Source organism: Anarhichas minor, unplaced genomic scaffold, assembly GCF_050575085.1.
Source record: "Anarhichas minor isolate MPS153535 unplaced genomic scaffold, ASM5057508v1 ptg000026l, whole genome shotgun sequence".
NCBI classification, from domain to species: Eukaryota; Metazoa; Chordata; class Actinopteri; order Perciformes; family Anarhichadidae; genus Anarhichas; species Anarhichas minor.
Genome location: NW_027466472.1, coordinates 10811074 through 10827841, shown reverse-complemented (window position 1 = coordinate 10827841; position 16768 = coordinate 10811074). Strand labels below are relative to the sequence as shown.

The 16768-nt window shown below is 42.5% G+C and overlaps 3 protein-coding genes across 3 annotated transcripts in view; 2 read left to right on the top strand and 1 right to left on the bottom strand.

Moving 5' to 3' along the window:
* Positions 1-2281: 2281 nt before the first annotated feature.
* On the top strand, positions 2282-10628 carry rab4b (RAB4B, member RAS oncogene family). Its single transcript, XM_076099917.1, has 8 exons — positions 2282-2478; positions 5510-5590; positions 6305-6419; positions 6637-6699; positions 7487-7641; positions 7764-7859; positions 7970-8147; positions 8240-10628. Exons 1-7 carry the CDS (start codon positions 2463-2465, stop codon positions 8083-8085), a joined length of 642 nt encoding a protein of 213 aa, XP_075956032.1. The 5' UTR covers positions 2282-2462; the 3' UTR covers positions 8086-8147; positions 8240-10628.
* Positions 10629-11301: 673 nt separating this feature from the next.
* ap2s1 (adaptor related protein complex 2 subunit sigma 1) lies at positions 11302-16742 on the bottom strand. Its single transcript, XM_076099918.1, has 5 exons — positions 16582-16742; positions 15917-16066; positions 15516-15629; positions 13547-13606; positions 11302-12812 (listed from the first exon to the last, which is right to left on the bottom strand). Exons 1-5 carry the CDS (start codon positions 16582-16584, stop codon positions 12711-12713), a joined length of 429 nt encoding a protein of 142 aa, XP_075956033.1. The 5' UTR covers positions 16585-16742; the 3' UTR covers positions 11302-12710.
* The window catches only part of arhgap35a (Rho GTPase activating protein 35a), a 61009-nt gene continuing 60570 nt past the window's right edge, over positions 16330-16768 (top strand). Inside the window, exon 1 of the mRNA XM_076099915.1 lies at positions 16330-16458. The gene's annotated coding sequence lies outside the window, so the exon portion shown is untranslated. The remainder of the gene's footprint in view (positions 16459-16768) is intronic.

Sequence of the window (16768 nt, the reverse complement as noted above, 5' to 3'; positions counted from 1 at the left end):
AGCTAAAAGGAACTTGATAAGCCAGACCTTTCTCTATGTGTAACCCTCAGTATGACTTTAAGAGATGCTCTCTTATTCCTCCTACTCATTTCAAAGACTGCAGTCCCTCTTGTGTTATCATGAGGCTCCCATTCCCTTTAATTCAAATATGCTCTAGTGTGTGGCGACCTACAAGGGTATTTACTCACTGAGGCAGTACAGAGTGGACTACAGTGAGGTGGGATAGAAATCGAAGCAAACAAACAGTTGCACAAGCACTACTGTGCACTGTAGGTATGCACATAAATACACCCCCTCAGTTTGAATCAGAGCTGAACTGTTCGTTGTCCACTCCAACACATAACCGTCTGTCTGAGAGCCTCATTCAGTTTTTGTCCGTTGGGTTTTAAATCTGAGACTTTTCAAACCTCAGTTGCTGCAGTCACAGCGCCTCTATAGGTGAAATCTGTCGGCTCGAGCTGATGCAAAATTCTCGTATTTGTTTCAACTCATTAATGCATTCGTGCCTTTTGGCTATGTTTACACCACAATGTGTCTTAATAGCCCTTACTTCATAGTTTCCCTTTGTGTCTGTATATAAAACAGTGTGTCGTCAGGCATCCCTTTTACTGTATGGCCTATGACTCATGATGTGACGAACACCTTTATATTTACAGCGATGCCAGTCAACCGCAGAGCCCACCTGTCTCACTCAAATGATCCTCTGGAAAATGACTCATTGTTGGTTGTAAACATTGTGAACGTTGTAGGGTTAATGTGGGGCTTCCCCAATGTGCTCATCATAAACACATTTGTTTTGATCTTGGATTGAAACTGTCTGCAGGCGACATGAAAGATCCCCCCCTCCCTTCAAAGCCATTTTGTGCTTTACATGTTTTTTTCTAAAAGCACTTGCATCCAGCAGGCCTTTCTGCTGTTAGTCTGAACTGTTAGTGACAGAACAGAATAGTACAAAATCCCCAAACAACCCACACACAGACACACTCACAAGCACTTTGTTTGCCCTGCAGTCCAATCAAATATCTGATGATGTCACTTTCAATAGACGAGGAAGAAAGATGACAAGACAGACACAATGGACACTGAGACACCCACAAAGGTAAATAGAGCACCTAATGGAAGCAAAAGCCTCCCTCTTTTCTTCCTGCCTGCTGCACACCTTTGAGACGAGCCTTTCTTGTAGCCCACCTTAGGAAAACATCCGTGCCCCCACACGACGCTGAGCCTGGTGTTTCCTTCTGTCTTTAATCTTGGTGAAAAGAGCTTTTAACAAGGCTGGGGAGGATGAGGGGAACTGCCAAAGCAGAACAAAGGCAGGGAGGAACTGGGAGAAATAGTAGCAGAGTGGAAGGCTCTGTAATTTATCACCTGTTGCCCTTGGACGGCCCTGTACTCCATGCCCTGGGCTCTGTGTGAGTGTGTGTGTGTGTGGGTGTGTGTGTATATGTATGCAGGTATGGAGAGGTGATGAATAAATAAGTAAAGAACAGGGAAACAGACATTCCTCATTTCTCTCAAACCTCAAGAGACATTACTTTGAGCAATTATTACTTTGGAAAAGTAGTCATGTGCTTGCCAAAGACACCACATGTATGCATAGCTCCAATTACCACCGATTTTGAAACTACATGTTTGTGTAAGGATTGCTTTTTGGGTGGAATTAGTTTGTTTTTTGTTTTAAAATCATGTTGTGTCATGTCATTTTGAGGCTTCAGTATTTGACCAACTAGTCCCTTTATCTTTGCCTGCCACCTTGTGGCTTGATGTTGCATCTACAGACATATAACTAAATACAAAATCAATCACGCTTATATTTAGACTATAACAGAAATACACGAATTAAATAATTCTGAATACAGACTGCTTGGATTGACATTGAGAAATGTTGGTAATTTGGTAAAGGTAGGGAAACTTGCGTTACAATATAATGCTGCCTTCCAGTTCTCTAAGTAAGTATTTTCTTATCAGCACTGAAAAATAAAAATCATTGATCACACTTTTCACACACTCAAGGACTCAAGTGCGAATTTAATGATACATAATTAGCCAATTTGATCAGATTTTCTATTCTATCTGATCTACTGAGGCATTACCGGGATTTCCGACACATAGTCAAAACGAGAGACATGTGCGAAACACAATTATTGTTATTCAAAAGCAAACAAAACTTATTTTCCAACACTTTTTTTTTGCGTCTTGTCATGTTAGTTGTATTCAAGATTCCTACACGGACCAACAACACGTGAAGGCAACACAAGCTGTGACGACGACGAATGACGTAGCACGCTGCTGCCGTGTTTGGTTGCGGTCGAAGCGAAGACGCTCGGAAAGGATCAAGGAAACCTCTAAGCATCGTAGATAAACAGCCCCGAACAGGTGTGGAGCCAGCGGGTACAGCTGTCACAATACCAAGAGGGCATTAACAAAGACCCGAGGGAAGCCTTCGTACAGCGAGGGTCAACATGTCTGAGACATACGGTACGTTTGTCTTTAACGTTATGTACACACTGGTGTGATGAGACGGACCGCTTCTTAGCAGTGTTTGCTAGTTAGCTAGCTACATGGTTAGCTAGTGTTAGCTGCAGGCTGCCACCTCACTATACGGTGATAGTGATGGTGAACGTGTGCTGCTTGTATTTTATTCAAAGAAACTATTGTACTGTAGTTAGGGGTTACGTGTGTATTAACTGACACATCTGTCCTTCGATGGCGGAGTGCACTTGCTTCCTTAAACGACACGGGCAAACAGATTGTGACACATTTCACAGGTAAAAGTTGGGACAAACTCCAGACACGACGCTTCAGTAGCATGTCGATACATGAAGGACGTGTTGGGGGGAACCGGAGTTTATTTAAATTCAATCTGATTGGTTAAACCTCGCAAGCTGCAAGCATGTTGCATTCGGTCTGTGCATTTGTATTTGAGATGTAGCCGTTAGCTACAAGGCCTATGAGGAAGTTAGGTAGCTGTGGCAGTCATCCGGTTACCTGTAGAGCAGCAGCTGCTCTGTGTCATTGTTCTCCACCACATCCTGAAACCAGGCACTCCAGACAATCTCCATTACAAGCTAATGCGAGAAACGACAGACCACCAGTACTACAGACACAAAGTTATTTATATAATAGTTACTATTCTGCATGAATTCATTCAACATGACTGCCTGATAGTGTCAGTAGCACAGCAGACCTGACACTGACCCAGTGATTTTGAAATGGCACACTATCATCCTCTAATGTTGCACTTTCTCACACACACACACACACACACACACTCTCTCTCTCTCTCTCTCTCTCTCTCTCTCTCTCTCTCTCTCTCTCTCTCTCTCTCTCTCTCTCTACATATGTTTCTGCTTGTACCCTGTCTCCTTCATTCCTTGTATGAAACTGTATCCCGGTGGGCAGTATTTAGGTAAAAGTGCCAGCGCTAATGGTAGCTGTGATAGCTTATTGATTTCTGTCTGAGTCTTCTGTGCTGTCTCCTCTCCTGGAGGGTCGGTATTATTGGAACTGGCAAAAAGCAATAGGAACACAGAAAGTACATGGGCAGGTTGGATGGGCCCATGGGGGGGGATTCATTATGTTTTACTTCATTTGGTCTGTATGGCACTCTTCCATTAGTTTATCTTGTATTACAGAATGGGATTTGTATAAGAAAATAGTGTGATCTGTCAGTTATAAAATATCAATGCAGTATTTTTAGAGTAATTCTGAATTAGACTACTTTTTAAAAAGCAATATATACCAACATTTTGGTGTTGTTGGACAATTTTAATATTTCTATAGTCCATGTAGGCAAAATGTAAGTAGGTACTTGAGCTGCAACTATTGATCATTCCTTTTCATTAATGACTTAATCTATAAAATATCAAAATCGTGGAAAATGTCCATCCTGTATTTGGACGGAACAAACGACACTTGTGTTGCTTAGCATTGATTTTGTCCGTTACATCTGACATTTTGAGTCATATTATGTTCCTTATGAAATTAAATCTAATCTCTCCCGTTTCCATATTTTCCTTCTGTCGTGTGCACTAAGGCAAACAATTTTTATATAACCTTAAGTGCAAATTCCCTGTGCACTTTGTGCACACCAGACCCTCGGTAGACCTGGGCCTCTGTGTGTTAAGTGTTGTCACAGCGTAAGTGAATGCAGATAACAGTGTTGGTGTGTTCCCTCGAGGGCTCTTTAATATTGATGTGTAAAGAATACAACAGCCTGAGAGGCTGCTGTTGAGAGGGCAGTGCTGCATTCCTCTCTGCCCATTGCTCTGACATATTGACAGCTTGATTGTTGTATGCAGATCTCGCATGGGGATATGCGATGTCTGGGAAGACGCTGAGGCAAGCTTTTAAAACCGAGCTTTTTCGCTTTTGATTCCATCAGTTCTGTTGTCAGGACCGTTGACAGTGTGTGCTTATAAACGCTGACTGCTGGTCCAGAAGAAACCCGTAAGAGCTTGTAGGCTCCTTGTTTTGCTTTCGCCGTTCTCTTACTGTGAATATTTACCTTCTAGCTTGTGCTGCTTGAGAAAACACCCGCTTCAACAAACAAAGGTGCACCATAAACTGAGCCGGCTGAGAGCACGAGCATAAAGAGTTTAAATGCCACGCAGGAACTAAAGATCAATCTCATCGGCTCCTCCTGTTTTCTTCTGATACTCTTTCTGTTGAATACTCTCAGGATGTTCACCTTGCTGGTGATCTCAACAGTAGTCACTAATCCTTTGCCAGGCCAGCACTCCTGCCTGCAGAGCTGAAATTGCACACTGTTGTTGAATTGCAGGCTCTCAGGAGGGAAGGTGTAGAGTGCAATGGTTATTCTCTCTCACAGTCTGAGAAACGCACCACCACTCTCGGATTTCCCGTCATACTCTTACTACCCCCCCCCCCCCCCCCCCCCTATGCGTTGCGCGCAAACACAGATTCGGTTGTGGTTCTCTCGCATACACACACCTTTTAATTTCCTCTTATGACCACACTGTTATCCAGTTGGAACTGAAGCACAGCCTACGTATGTAAATGCCCGCTGGCCCGCGCTATCTTTGGTCACAGCACACAAAGGCTGTCTGTGCTGCATGGATGGGCCTTGCATGTCAGGGGGCGGAGTCAATTTGGGCTCTGGATCATATGCGTGGGTTGGGTTGTAGGGCCCACTCTCCACAACAACATCATCTGTACAGCCAGCTGGTTGTGAGCTAACCTAAGCCACGTTTACGATCTTTGCTCTATTGACATGTGTTATTAAGTGCCTTAGAGTCATTTTCCACCTCAGACAAACAAGCATATTCAATCAGAATCATAAGTAGCAGGTTATACCGACTGCTTGCGAGGCTTTGTGATTAGCAGGCTAATTGGGGGGTTGTTGGATACGCTGCTAGTTGAAGCTCAATGGGATTAGGAGTAAATCTAAGGCTCGTCTCTGGGGATGGAAGTGTCGAGAGCAGCAGGTTGAGATTCTCCCCTCACATTGATGTTGCATTGATCTCGACCTCCTTTCCTCTGCTTGCAGACTTCCTGTTTAAGTTCCTGGTGATTGGCAGCGCCGGGGCGGGAAAATCCTGCCTCCTCCACCAATTCATTGAGAACAAGTGTAAGTTTGACCTCCATTAAAGCCTATAAATCCCATCAGTTTGCATAAGAGTAAAAACATCAGTATGCTCTTACACACACACACACACACACACAGGAAGTGACACAGTCACAATTAGTGTTGCTGATTTAAATACGTTGTTTCATGCCACACACACTAAATAAACCCTTTCACTCTGCTGTGAGGTTTCACTTACCTTTCAACAAGTTCCTCCTGAAAGAGTTATATTGACACCCCCCCCCCCCCCCCCCACCCCCAATGAAGCTGTAATTCAGTGATCCAGTTACAAACAACTGGATTGAACTATCCATTGAACTTCAGAACTGTGACAACGTTGATAAGTAAGCTAGTAAGTAAGTGGACCAGTTTCCTCTCACACACATGCTCGTATTCATTTGAATGAAGACATGTTGGGACCCTGTGCTGTCCCTGGGGAGGGAAATGGAGGGCAGGTCGACGCTGTTAATCCCATCTAGACTGCTTCCAGCCTCTAATGAGGATGTGAGACGTTTGAAGATTACAGCTTAGGTCTTTTTAAACGAGCACAACACACCAACATATTCTAGATCAGAGGTAAGAGTTGCACGTGAATTTGCCAGGAACACGTACATAATTACATCACTACAAGAACTGTGCAGAAGTTGGTTGTTCTGCTGTGCTTATTGCCTCATGTCTCTTCTTTTTCACTCTCTTTTCTCTGCGTTCCTGTTGCAGTTAAGCAGGACTCCAACCACACCATCGGCGTGGAGTTTGGATCCCGAGTCGTCAATGTTGGTGGAAAGACGGTCAAACTGCAGATCTGGGACACTGCTGGGCAGGAGCGATTCCGGTAACGGCCTACAATATTTTCCCGCTACGGGTTTGGCAAACTTGTTAACATGAATTACTGAGCACACATCCAGCATCAAACAGTTCCCACTGTCTCTGAGCAGCTCCATTAAACTGATGATGCGGGTTAAAAGCGAGGGATTGTTTCTCATTCACCAGCTGATACTGATGTTGTGAATCTCTTCTTTTTAACCCAGATGTTTGCTTTCTCTCCACAGCTCTGTTACACGCAGCTACTACAGAGGAGCAGCAGGAGCGCTCCTCGTCTATGATATCACCAGGTAAAACACTTTTCTTTATTAAATGACAAAATAATCATTAAAAACTACAAAAGAAAGCTGAAAACACAACATGGCAGTGAGACTTTCACAGCAATGATATTTTGAAATGTTGAAATTGGACCTGAAATGTGAATTTCAATTTACTCGCTTTATTTTTACGAGCACCTATATTGTGGTTTTTCAGCCTGTCATGGTGTCACAACGCTATAGTGTGTCCACACCACCTCTAGAAATTGTGCAATTTTAATGACAGGAGTATCAGAACCCACACACAGGCCTGCTTTTCATACACTTTGTGCAGCGATGGAGGGGTTGTGAAATGAAGATGGAGCGAGTAACGCAGAGAGACAGGAATGTAACACAGTTGGTGTTTGTGTGAATGTATGGGCTGCTGAGGAGGGAGAGATGGAGTGCAGAGTGACAGGAGCTGTAATATAGAGGCGTCCCAGCAAGCGGGAGAGAAAAAGTCCATCACAGAAAGTGTCACCTCAGGAAAAAACAGTCCTCAGAGTGTGGGTGGTGGTGGGGGGGTGGAGGAAGGAGCATGAGGAGATAGAAAACAAGAGTCTTTGGAGTTGGAGACATGTATCACTTCTCACAGGTGAAAAGGGTAAGCAGGATAAATCTAAGACACTGATACTTAAGAGTACTTTAAAGGCCCACATGTACAACATCTGTATGTGACCTGGACCCTTGAGGTTATGCAGATGTTACAGGATGATCCTCTACACAAAACGATGAACTAGCCATTGTGCTGCACCGCGTGTCCCTCTGTCCTGTCTTACAGTCGGGAGACGTACAACGCCCTAACCAACTGGCTGACGGATGCGCGGACTCTGGCGAGCCCCAACATTGTTATTATTCTGTGTGGCAACAAGAAGGACCTGGATGCCGACAGAGAGGTGACCTTCCTGGAAGCGTCGCGCTTTGCTCAGGAGAACGGTAGCTGACGTTAAATCCACATTATCTAGATTATTTTCTGTGCTTGCTTTTCATAATTTGTTCCACCTCACCCAAGTCTTTTGTTTCTCATTCTGTCTTCCTTGTATTTTTTAACTCCGTAGAGCTGATGTTCCTGGAGACCAGTGCTCTGACAGGAGAGAATGTCGAGGAGGGTTTCCTGAAGTGCGCTCGCACCATCCTCGGCAAGATAGATTCAGGTACTCTGCTCATTTATCACTACTTGAATGCATGTCGCCCGTATATATCTGCCTTTTTAGTCTAACTGTGTAACCGGTCTTGACTTCACTCGTTACGGTTCATTCCAAAGGAGAGTTGGACCCGGAGAGGATGGGTTCAGGTATCCAGTACGGAGACGCTTCGTTGAGGCAGCTGCGACAGCCAAGAGGCACCGCCGCACAGAATAAGCAGCAGTGTAATTGCTAGGGAATCGGGGCCCCGCCCTCACCTCAGCCCACAGGCCCACACAGACAGGGCGCCCCCTACAGGTGAGCGGCAGGTCATCCATTTTTAAATAAGACATTGTACCCCTCTCTCATTTTTTACTTGATCACTTTCTCGTCTCCTCCCTCTTCCACAGCCCCAGGTGTTGTTTGGTGTGTGGGACCCTTCTCTCTGCAGCCTCACACACCTTGGATCACCTGGACGAGTGGTCACGGAGATCACTGCAACCCCTGACCTCTGACACTTTGCCCCTGTGTCTGGGCAGGGAGACCCCCTCAGTGTGAACACGCTGGGATCATAACGTAAAGTCTCCATGACGTACCAGACCAGGCAGAGTCACGGGTTGTGTGTGTATGGGCTCCCCTACTGTTGTTTTATCTCTGTGCTTCTCACTCTGGTTTTAGTGTCACCTCCACGCTTTCTACGTTTGCACATCATTGTTTGTAAATTATTATCGGTAAGCTATTTTTCTGCATATTCCCTTGTTCAAGCTATTTCAATATGATTCAAGATGAGTTTGGTCAGCGTTTTTTGAGTTGTAATATTCATAAAGGCACTCGTTGATGTTTTGCTTTTTATTATCCATTATTTGAGTTCACTGTACTTTTGCGTAATTTCAGACCTCGATGGTGACGAAGCGATGAACGGTTTTTAGAAGTCAACCTGTCCACATTTTGGTTAAGTATTCATCCAGAATATATTGAAAACCAGACACAATGTTAACGTTTGTCACAGTTTCTTCAGTAATTTGTCCGGATCCGAATGGAAGCAGCTGATCGGTGAGTTTATCCGAAGTGAAGATTCTTTTTAAAGTCACACAGGCCCAAGTGTAGAGCCCAGTTCTTCTACCCACTCTAAAATGTGTGTTATGTTGAGGCATTTGACTATTTTCTTTTCATTAAAATGCACCATTATGACATAAAGTGCTGGCCTTAGTCATATACTTGATTGTGGATCTACAGTATGTTATTCCTCATCAGCGTGTCTCTGAACTGTCGGAGGGAATAGTCCAATCACGTCACTGTACATCCACACAGGTTTGAAGCACAAAACAGAGATTTTTCTCTTTGTTTTTACTCCAAAATATCCCAAAGTCTGTAGATTTGCATAATCGGATTTAGTCCCAGTGTCTCTGGTCCCATCACAGTGTACGGTTAAGATGGTTGTCAATATTTGCAACAGTAAAAGTGTCTTCTGCTGGGCTGTTCCTCCATTTTTGTTTGACCTCCCATTTAATTTACACCGCACATTCTGTGTCGGGGGCGTCACAGGAAACCACAGTTGGTTTTGCCTCAGTGCCGTGTTTGGGGAAACTTTCTGCCCACTCGGTTCTCTCATAGAGGCTTGACACAGTTATCATGCTCAAGGTTGTAAGTGCGCCTTGATGAAAGCGGGAATGCTGTTTTTAGCCTTCCAAGTACTTCTCTTTTGTCGAGCAAAGAAGCAGCTCTGCTGCAAACCGTCATCGAGTTTGCCGAAGTCAACCCCACATGTTTTCTCCTTTAGAACAGAGCCCGTGTTGCCCCGGAGAGAAACAGGGAGTTTCCACTGTAACATGGTTTCCTTTTTCGATGCAGCACTGACGACACGGTTTCGCGGCGCTGCCAAGAGGAGAAATGAGGTTGCGAGTTGATAACAAAACATCCTGCCCTGCTGTTGAGTCAAAGGCCCTGCTGCTGTCTGAACCACTGAGAGCAGGTCGTACTGACCCAGCCGAGAGATCTTATTTCCCAGGTCTTCTCCCCGAGTGCTAGCACATGTCCTCCCAGACGAACCGTATGCGTTTTAAGCTCAAGTGAGCCAACACACTGAAGGGAAAAAGACCGAGTTGTGCAAACATCAGATCCTATCGAATATCATCAGACAGATGGTCAAAGATTATTTTTTTTTAGTTTTCATAAAATACTGGCGTTGTGTGATCATTGTCTCCTTCTGCAAGTGCACTTTTACTTTTTGAATTTTCATTTATATCCTGCAACTATAGAATTGTACATTTTATTTTACTTGAACAGTATACTGTAATAAAGATTTTAATTGTATACGTTATCATTTCTTACTCAATAACAACTGAGATCCTTAAGTTTCTGCCGTAGCGAGGAGAACTGCGTCTGTCTTAGGTCGTCTTTATCGCCCGCTGCTGATGTGGAGGTAGTGACGAGAGGACCTTCACTTCAGCAGCCATTCTGATCACAAGTTGTCTTTTATAATCAGTAAGACGTGTAAATGGTTGACTGCTGTTGAACCAGTCCGCTTGCATTCATCTGTGTGTTTATCGTACAGTTAAATCAAAATAGCCATATAAGCATCATTTTCTCACTTCCTGTCTAGATTCAATCACGTGATGAACGCAATCCGACTCAGTTATTACTTAGTAACTGTTATATAATCAACCCCAAATACTATTGTACATTTCAGGTAACCTATGCTGTAAATAAGATGTTTATTGAGCGCGAGTGTTGCTCATTGATTGTAATGAATATGCAATTCCCAGTAAACTGCTTTGTTTTTTGAGTTAATCCCTTTTACCCGTCTCCTGGATGTTCATGTCCACGTGTCTTGTCTCTGAGTGACTGCAGGTTCCTGTTAAAGTACATCAGATCATGATTATAGGTAAATCTAACTTCCTTTTTTAACTCTGCTGTGAGCAATAACTTATTACACATCAGCTGACTTAGCAGGCCCTGAAATTTAACAATAGCGTCCATGAACGTGATTCATTTTCCTGCTTTCATTGTTCAGTCATTTCTGTGAAAGGCAGTGAGGGCGAGGTTAGGATGTCAGAGGACTCGAGATGGAGAGTAAATGTCCTCTGTGTCCCGGGGTCGATGGAGAAACGGCTAGAGTGGTTTAATGTAGCTGAAGTGGATATATCGGCTGATTTATTGATCCTACACAGGCTGTCAAGATGACCTCATAACCAAATTGCTGATGTGTGACCACTAGATGGTGCTGAAATATCAGATAGAAAAATCTACAGTTCATGTACCGACAGACTGCACGTTTTAGTCAGAGTCCTGTTAAAAGCTGCAATAGTCAAATGAACATGTTTAAGGATATTTATTACCATATTTTTTTAGGACATTCTCTACATATTTAATGACAAATCAGGCAATAGAGTCTTGATGGGAAAATATCAATCTAATAAAATTTCCTTTCCATAGAGATTAATCATCAATTAGAAGCAATTGACAGTTGATATTCATGTATCACTTCATATGTTTATTAGATTATTTACATATAATGGGACGTATTGATGTGGGTAGTTAAATTGGAGACAGCAACACAAACAAACATCTTCCATCGACAAACTCACACAGGTGGACAAAAAGGGAAGCAGTACATATTTCACAATTGCCTAATCATTTAAAAAAAGAAAAATACAAAAGTTCAACAACTAACATTTGAAACCACCTTTGTGACAGGATATGGTTAACCTAGAGTATGTCATGTGGTTTTATAAACATTAAAGTCCAGCAAAGTTCATGAGGCTTGTCGGAGAAATTTAAAAGCCAATTTATTTTATGCAATGGCAAAAAAAAAGTGTTTATGGATCTTACACAAGTAAATGCTCCTCACACACAGTGAGCAAGAACCACTCCTTCTGGAATGCATGTGTCACTTTCACAATATTCAACATACGCAAGATACACTGTATGTACACACACACACACACACACACACACACACACACACGACGCAGACTGTAAAATATACTTTCTGTTGTGTGGCCAACAAGCACCATTTAATGTAATGTGTTCAAATCATCTGGATCATTAGAAATGCAATGAAAACAATTACAACACCCAGAGCGCAGCCGTCTGAGCCTCCGTAACCTCCACTGTGTATCATCATCAGCCATGAGGATGTTGCCACAGGTTGCCATAACACACCGTCAGAATGGCACTCATCCTAAGTACACTCGATTCAATTATGAACCTGCCGGGATCGGTCAATTGCTCTAAAGGGCTTTCTAGTTATAGTTTACGTGTTCTGTGATCCAGACACAAAATGAGCAAACGGTCTTTCTTTACATGGATTTATAGAAGTGGCTGTTGCAGGCGGTCACTCTTCATACGTGGTGCTTGTTATTGACAGTAGTGCCATTAAATGTAAGTTGACGGGAGGGCAGGAGGTGGGGAGGAGAGAGAGAGAGAGCAGTGTCACACTGCTGGATTTACATCAGTGTTTCCACACAGAGAGAAATGCAGACTAATTGATTACTTTATGAAATAACTCATTTCTGAAGCCTCTGGCTTTGGAAAAGTAAACTGAATATCATGTTGATTGTAACTTAGGCAGTATATGAAATGTCAACACTTTGAAATGTAGAGCCTTTCAATACTGGGAGAATTCAGAAGTATAACAAATACAGAACATTGCAACATATAGACTGCTTTGACAAACAGGTTAACTGAAGCTCCCCGTCATATATCCATATGTACACAATATTGTGCATTTCTATTTCTAAAATCACCTCCTCCTGAAGTTTCGGCAAGAGTGAAGTCTGCTCCGTAGAGGCGGGGAAAATGATTTCCAGAGTGACGGGAACGAGGAGTAGGTGAGGTTGGGTATCGGGGCAGCAGGTTCATGGGCAGGTGGTCTGTTTTCTACTCCAGCGACTGGAGCATGAGGAGCTGCTTCAGGACCTTGGTCTGACTGGTCTCCCTGATCTCTCCAGCCAGGAACATCTCGTCCACCACCGTGTACACCTTAAAGTGCAGACAAAGGCAGTGCATTAGAGGGGAAGACGTGGCCCAACAGTGTGGTGGCAGGAAATGAGAGGATTCAGGCTGGATTAACAAGGAGGACAAATCCCACGAACCACATGTGGTGTTGTTGGACCTGAAACCCAACAAACCACATGTGGTGTTGTTGGACCTGAAACCCAACAAGTGCCATTATCTCTGTCCCTACGAAAGGTGCATCATCATCATTACTCAACTCCACCTCTGTGTCATCAACATGTAGAAGTAACTGCTGGGTGACAGAGAGGAATCAGTCCTTCAATGCGTGAATGGATGAGCTTGTGAAATAGTTTTGTCCTCGGAGCAGCTGGGCAGCAGTGGATGAAATTGGAACTGCACTGTCCAAAAACATTGATTTCTCTTCTATCTGGGTGTAACATGTCAAACATAGGCGGTGCTTGGTTTAAGTACTGCATTGTGGGTGGATGTTCAGACACCTTAAGTGATTAGTAAGAGCACTAGCAGCTGTTTAGAGGCGTTTGTTGCTTAGCATTTCTCTCCATGAGAAATATACATCCATCACTAGAATGATTGAGATGAATCTCACTGAAGTTGTGGATATTATATCAATTTGACATTGACTGTAATGAAAGAAACATTCCCTCATCTGCCGTTTGTACTAAGCTGCTCCTTCTCTCTGATCAAGGCGATTATAAAATAGTCTCACAAAAGCTAAAATGATCTTGCGATGTGCTTACCTTGTAGAAGTTGAACACAAGGTCCAATTCACACACATTGTGGAAATACTCGTTCAGCACCTTACAGGAAAGAGAGGAACAGTAAAAAAAAAAAATGTTATTAATCTGATAGCAGCCAGGAGATAACCAGATAGTCTACTGTGGGAAGACGTAAGAATGTTTGGTGATTGGAGGGTGCAAGTGTTGTAAGATGGCTAACATGGCGAAGTCGAGCCGGTGGCTCACAGCTAATGGTGCTAACAGCGGTGCATAAGTGCTGACAGAGCTAATAGTGTAACCTGAGTTACAAATCGCATACTTTTTCTTTTTACCGTCAGTGTAAACTGCTGCTGTCCTTACAAAGTACAGGCTTTCCTGGCATAGTAAATAGTTTGGTAGAATAAGTTCTACAATTCTGGTTCTACTTCATTATCTGCTCAGGTAGACATTACTCCACCATATCTTTACATAGCTCATAGTTGTTTGCTGCTATATTAATGTTCAGAATATTGAATACAGCTCATTGAATGTTACGCATTACTGCAGATTATGTTGATGCTGTAGCAGCAGCAGAATCCACTTTACAACCAGGCAAGAAGGCAAATTCCACTACACCTATGTAAAATATGCCAAATCGAAATGTAAGTGGTGCTCTTCCCATCTTGTTTCCACAAGAACTCATTTTCAAGCAGTGATACAGCGTAAATCACAATGGCAGAACTACTGACCCCTTGTTAACAATTTGCTAAAGTAAATGTTGAAACGAGCACCATGAAGTCCTGCTGTGAGCTCGTCTCCTAAATAAAAAAAACATGCACTGTATTTATTTTAAATGGGTTATTTCTCCTTGGGCATGGGGTCGTGTGCAACAACACGCTTAGAAAGTGCAACTTAAGACTCGCAGGCATTTCTTCATAGTCAAACATTACATGAAATGACCTTCACTCCCGAGGGCTCCGACTACAGCTACTATTTGTCTTCTTAGCCAAAAACAAACAGTAGATCCGACCATAAACTCACAATTTCAGTTGATTTTTATTCGATTTATAAAATGTTATATTATTTGGAAAGGAAAAAAGCTGTTCACCGGTAATCAAGCAAAGTAAACAGTGACACTCGAGCAGCCCAATTCCTCCTACTACTTGTAAACTAGAAATAAAAAAAACATGATTCTGATTTGAATATTTGTAGATCTGCTGTCAAGCAACATCTGAAATGATCATCAGACGATACTGAAATGCATTTAACTTGCTGTTTTTACTGCAGTAGCACTTCATGGGCCAACCTGAGCAATGAAACTGTGCTGAAGCAGGTCATACAGTAGCTGGCACGGACATTATGCGGAAACTTCCAACGATTCTTTTTTAAATCTGACCAAAATACTTGCACATTACAAAAATAATCGGCTCCAAAATCTGAAATGACTGCATCATTGCCACTTTAGTGTGAGTCGCTATCAGACTCGGTTTGTAATCAGTGATCAATTTGTTATTTTATTGCTGGAGGCATATTTCCAGCATCACTTGACTTATTATCTAACACTGATGAAGTCAATAATGATACACCCTGAACATAAGAATGCAAGATGAACTTTATCCTCCTAATTTGTACTGAAATAGACTGTCACGGTTAAACTGTGACTCACTTGTTGTGCTAGCAACACTCTGATAATCCATATTCTGTTGAAGATTAAACCGTATGTGCTTTATATCACAGCGATTTAGATATTACATTGCACGAAATTCCCACAGAATGCAGGTTTGATATTAAGGAGCCGCAAGACAGTAGAAGGACATTTTTTTGAAGGAAATCATTAACGGACATTGTTTGATTGTTTCGACATTCCTCGAAACAATCAGGCCGTGAGAAGTAAATCATCATAGTTCACTTACTAAGTATATATATATATATATATATATATATATATATATATATATATATATATATATGAGATATTTAACATATCTCATGTGTTGTGTATGTCTGTTACCTCTACAAAGTTGTGGATCCCCTCGAGGTATGCCAAGTTGTTATCAGTCACGTCCACACAAATACAGAAGTATAGACCAGCATAACGCCGGTAAATGATCTTGAAGTTCCTGAACTGTGGGAACAAAAAAGATAAAGCCTCTTAACAACTATGTCTGTCGTATTGTGACAACAGCAGCAGCTTTGCTTGGAGGTAAGCTTCCCAGCTTTACGGTAAAACACACACAGTATGTGTCCGATTACCTTGGAACAAAATGCATAATACAACTGGTCCATAGACCAGGATTTGGTTTTTTTTTGACAGTGTATTTCTCCAGAATGCCATCCATTGGCTGAAATGGTTATTTTTCTAATTGTCATATAACTGTACATGCATGCGTGTGATACTGACTAATCCCATACCTCCACAAAGTTGGTGTGCTTGGCATCTCTGACAGTTACCACAGCATGCACTTCCTCGATCAACTTCTGTTTCTCATCATCATCAAACTGCATGTACCATTTGGCCAGTCGTGTCTTCCCTGCTCGGTTCTGGATGAGGATGAAGCGGATCTATGCGATAAAATAAAAAGAATAGAGTTTACAACAGAAATAGTCCAACGTTACTTGTCCTAGATATCTAACGTTAAGAGATATTAAACAGATAATTTATAGATAAGACAAGACTATCGAACGGTAGTGTTACTTTGTATTATCTAAAGAGTTAGCAGTATTTCTCTAGTTATTTATTCAACTGTAGCTAGTTTAAAAACTGGTAGCAATAGCTTTAGCTAACGGGTAAGCTCGCGGTAGCTAAACCACACCCATTCTGTTGACAACTAGATTGTGCAAGACCTTAGACAAAGTCAAAACGATTGCCAGGCGATCTATTTGAGCGACGTGGTAGTCGGTGTCTGTGATAAAAAAACGTCGTGACTTCAGATCTGTGGCTTTAGCCTGCTAAGGTAAGTTAGCTAACCGACTAGCTTTGCTAACGTTTTCTACTGACTGAGTGAAGCGGTTGTCCAGCTAGCGGTAAAACGCTACCACTATGAGAGGAAAACACTGTTCATATGCGATATATTTACCATTGTCTCCTAAATGTGGACCTGATAGGCTCCAGAATATCACGTTCCTGAAGAATTTTGCGAGGATATTTTCATATATACATCAGTAATTTCTTCGACCGCTCGTCCGCTACCTTCCTCGAGCTAACAGGAAGTGAGAAACCACACGAAGTTGCGTTGCATGGTGGGAAAAGTAGTTTAAGTTGCG

What these genes read in the sequence shown, in the direction of transcription:
- ap2s1 (XM_076099918.1), bottom strand. An exon ending in AGCACACCAACTTTGTGGAG is followed by an intron (nt 15,630 to 15,916) that starts GTATGGGATTAG and finishes TTGTTCCCACAG; the next exon opens with TTCAGGAACTTCAAGATCAT. An exon ending in TTGTGTTCAACTTCTACAAG is followed by an intron (nt 12,813 to 13,546) that starts GTAAGCACATCG and finishes CTGCACTTTAAG; the next exon opens with GTGTACACGGTGGTGGACGA.
- rab4b (XM_076099917.1), top strand. An exon ending in GCTGGGCAGGAGCGATTCCG is followed by an intron (nt 6,420 to 6,636) that starts GTAACGGCCTAC and finishes TTCTCTCCACAG; the next exon opens with CTCTGTTACACGCAGCTACT. An exon ending in CTCGTCTATGATATCACCAG is followed by an intron (nt 6,700 to 7,486) that starts GTAAAACACTTT and finishes CCTGTCTTACAG; the next exon opens with TCGGGAGACGTACAACGCCC.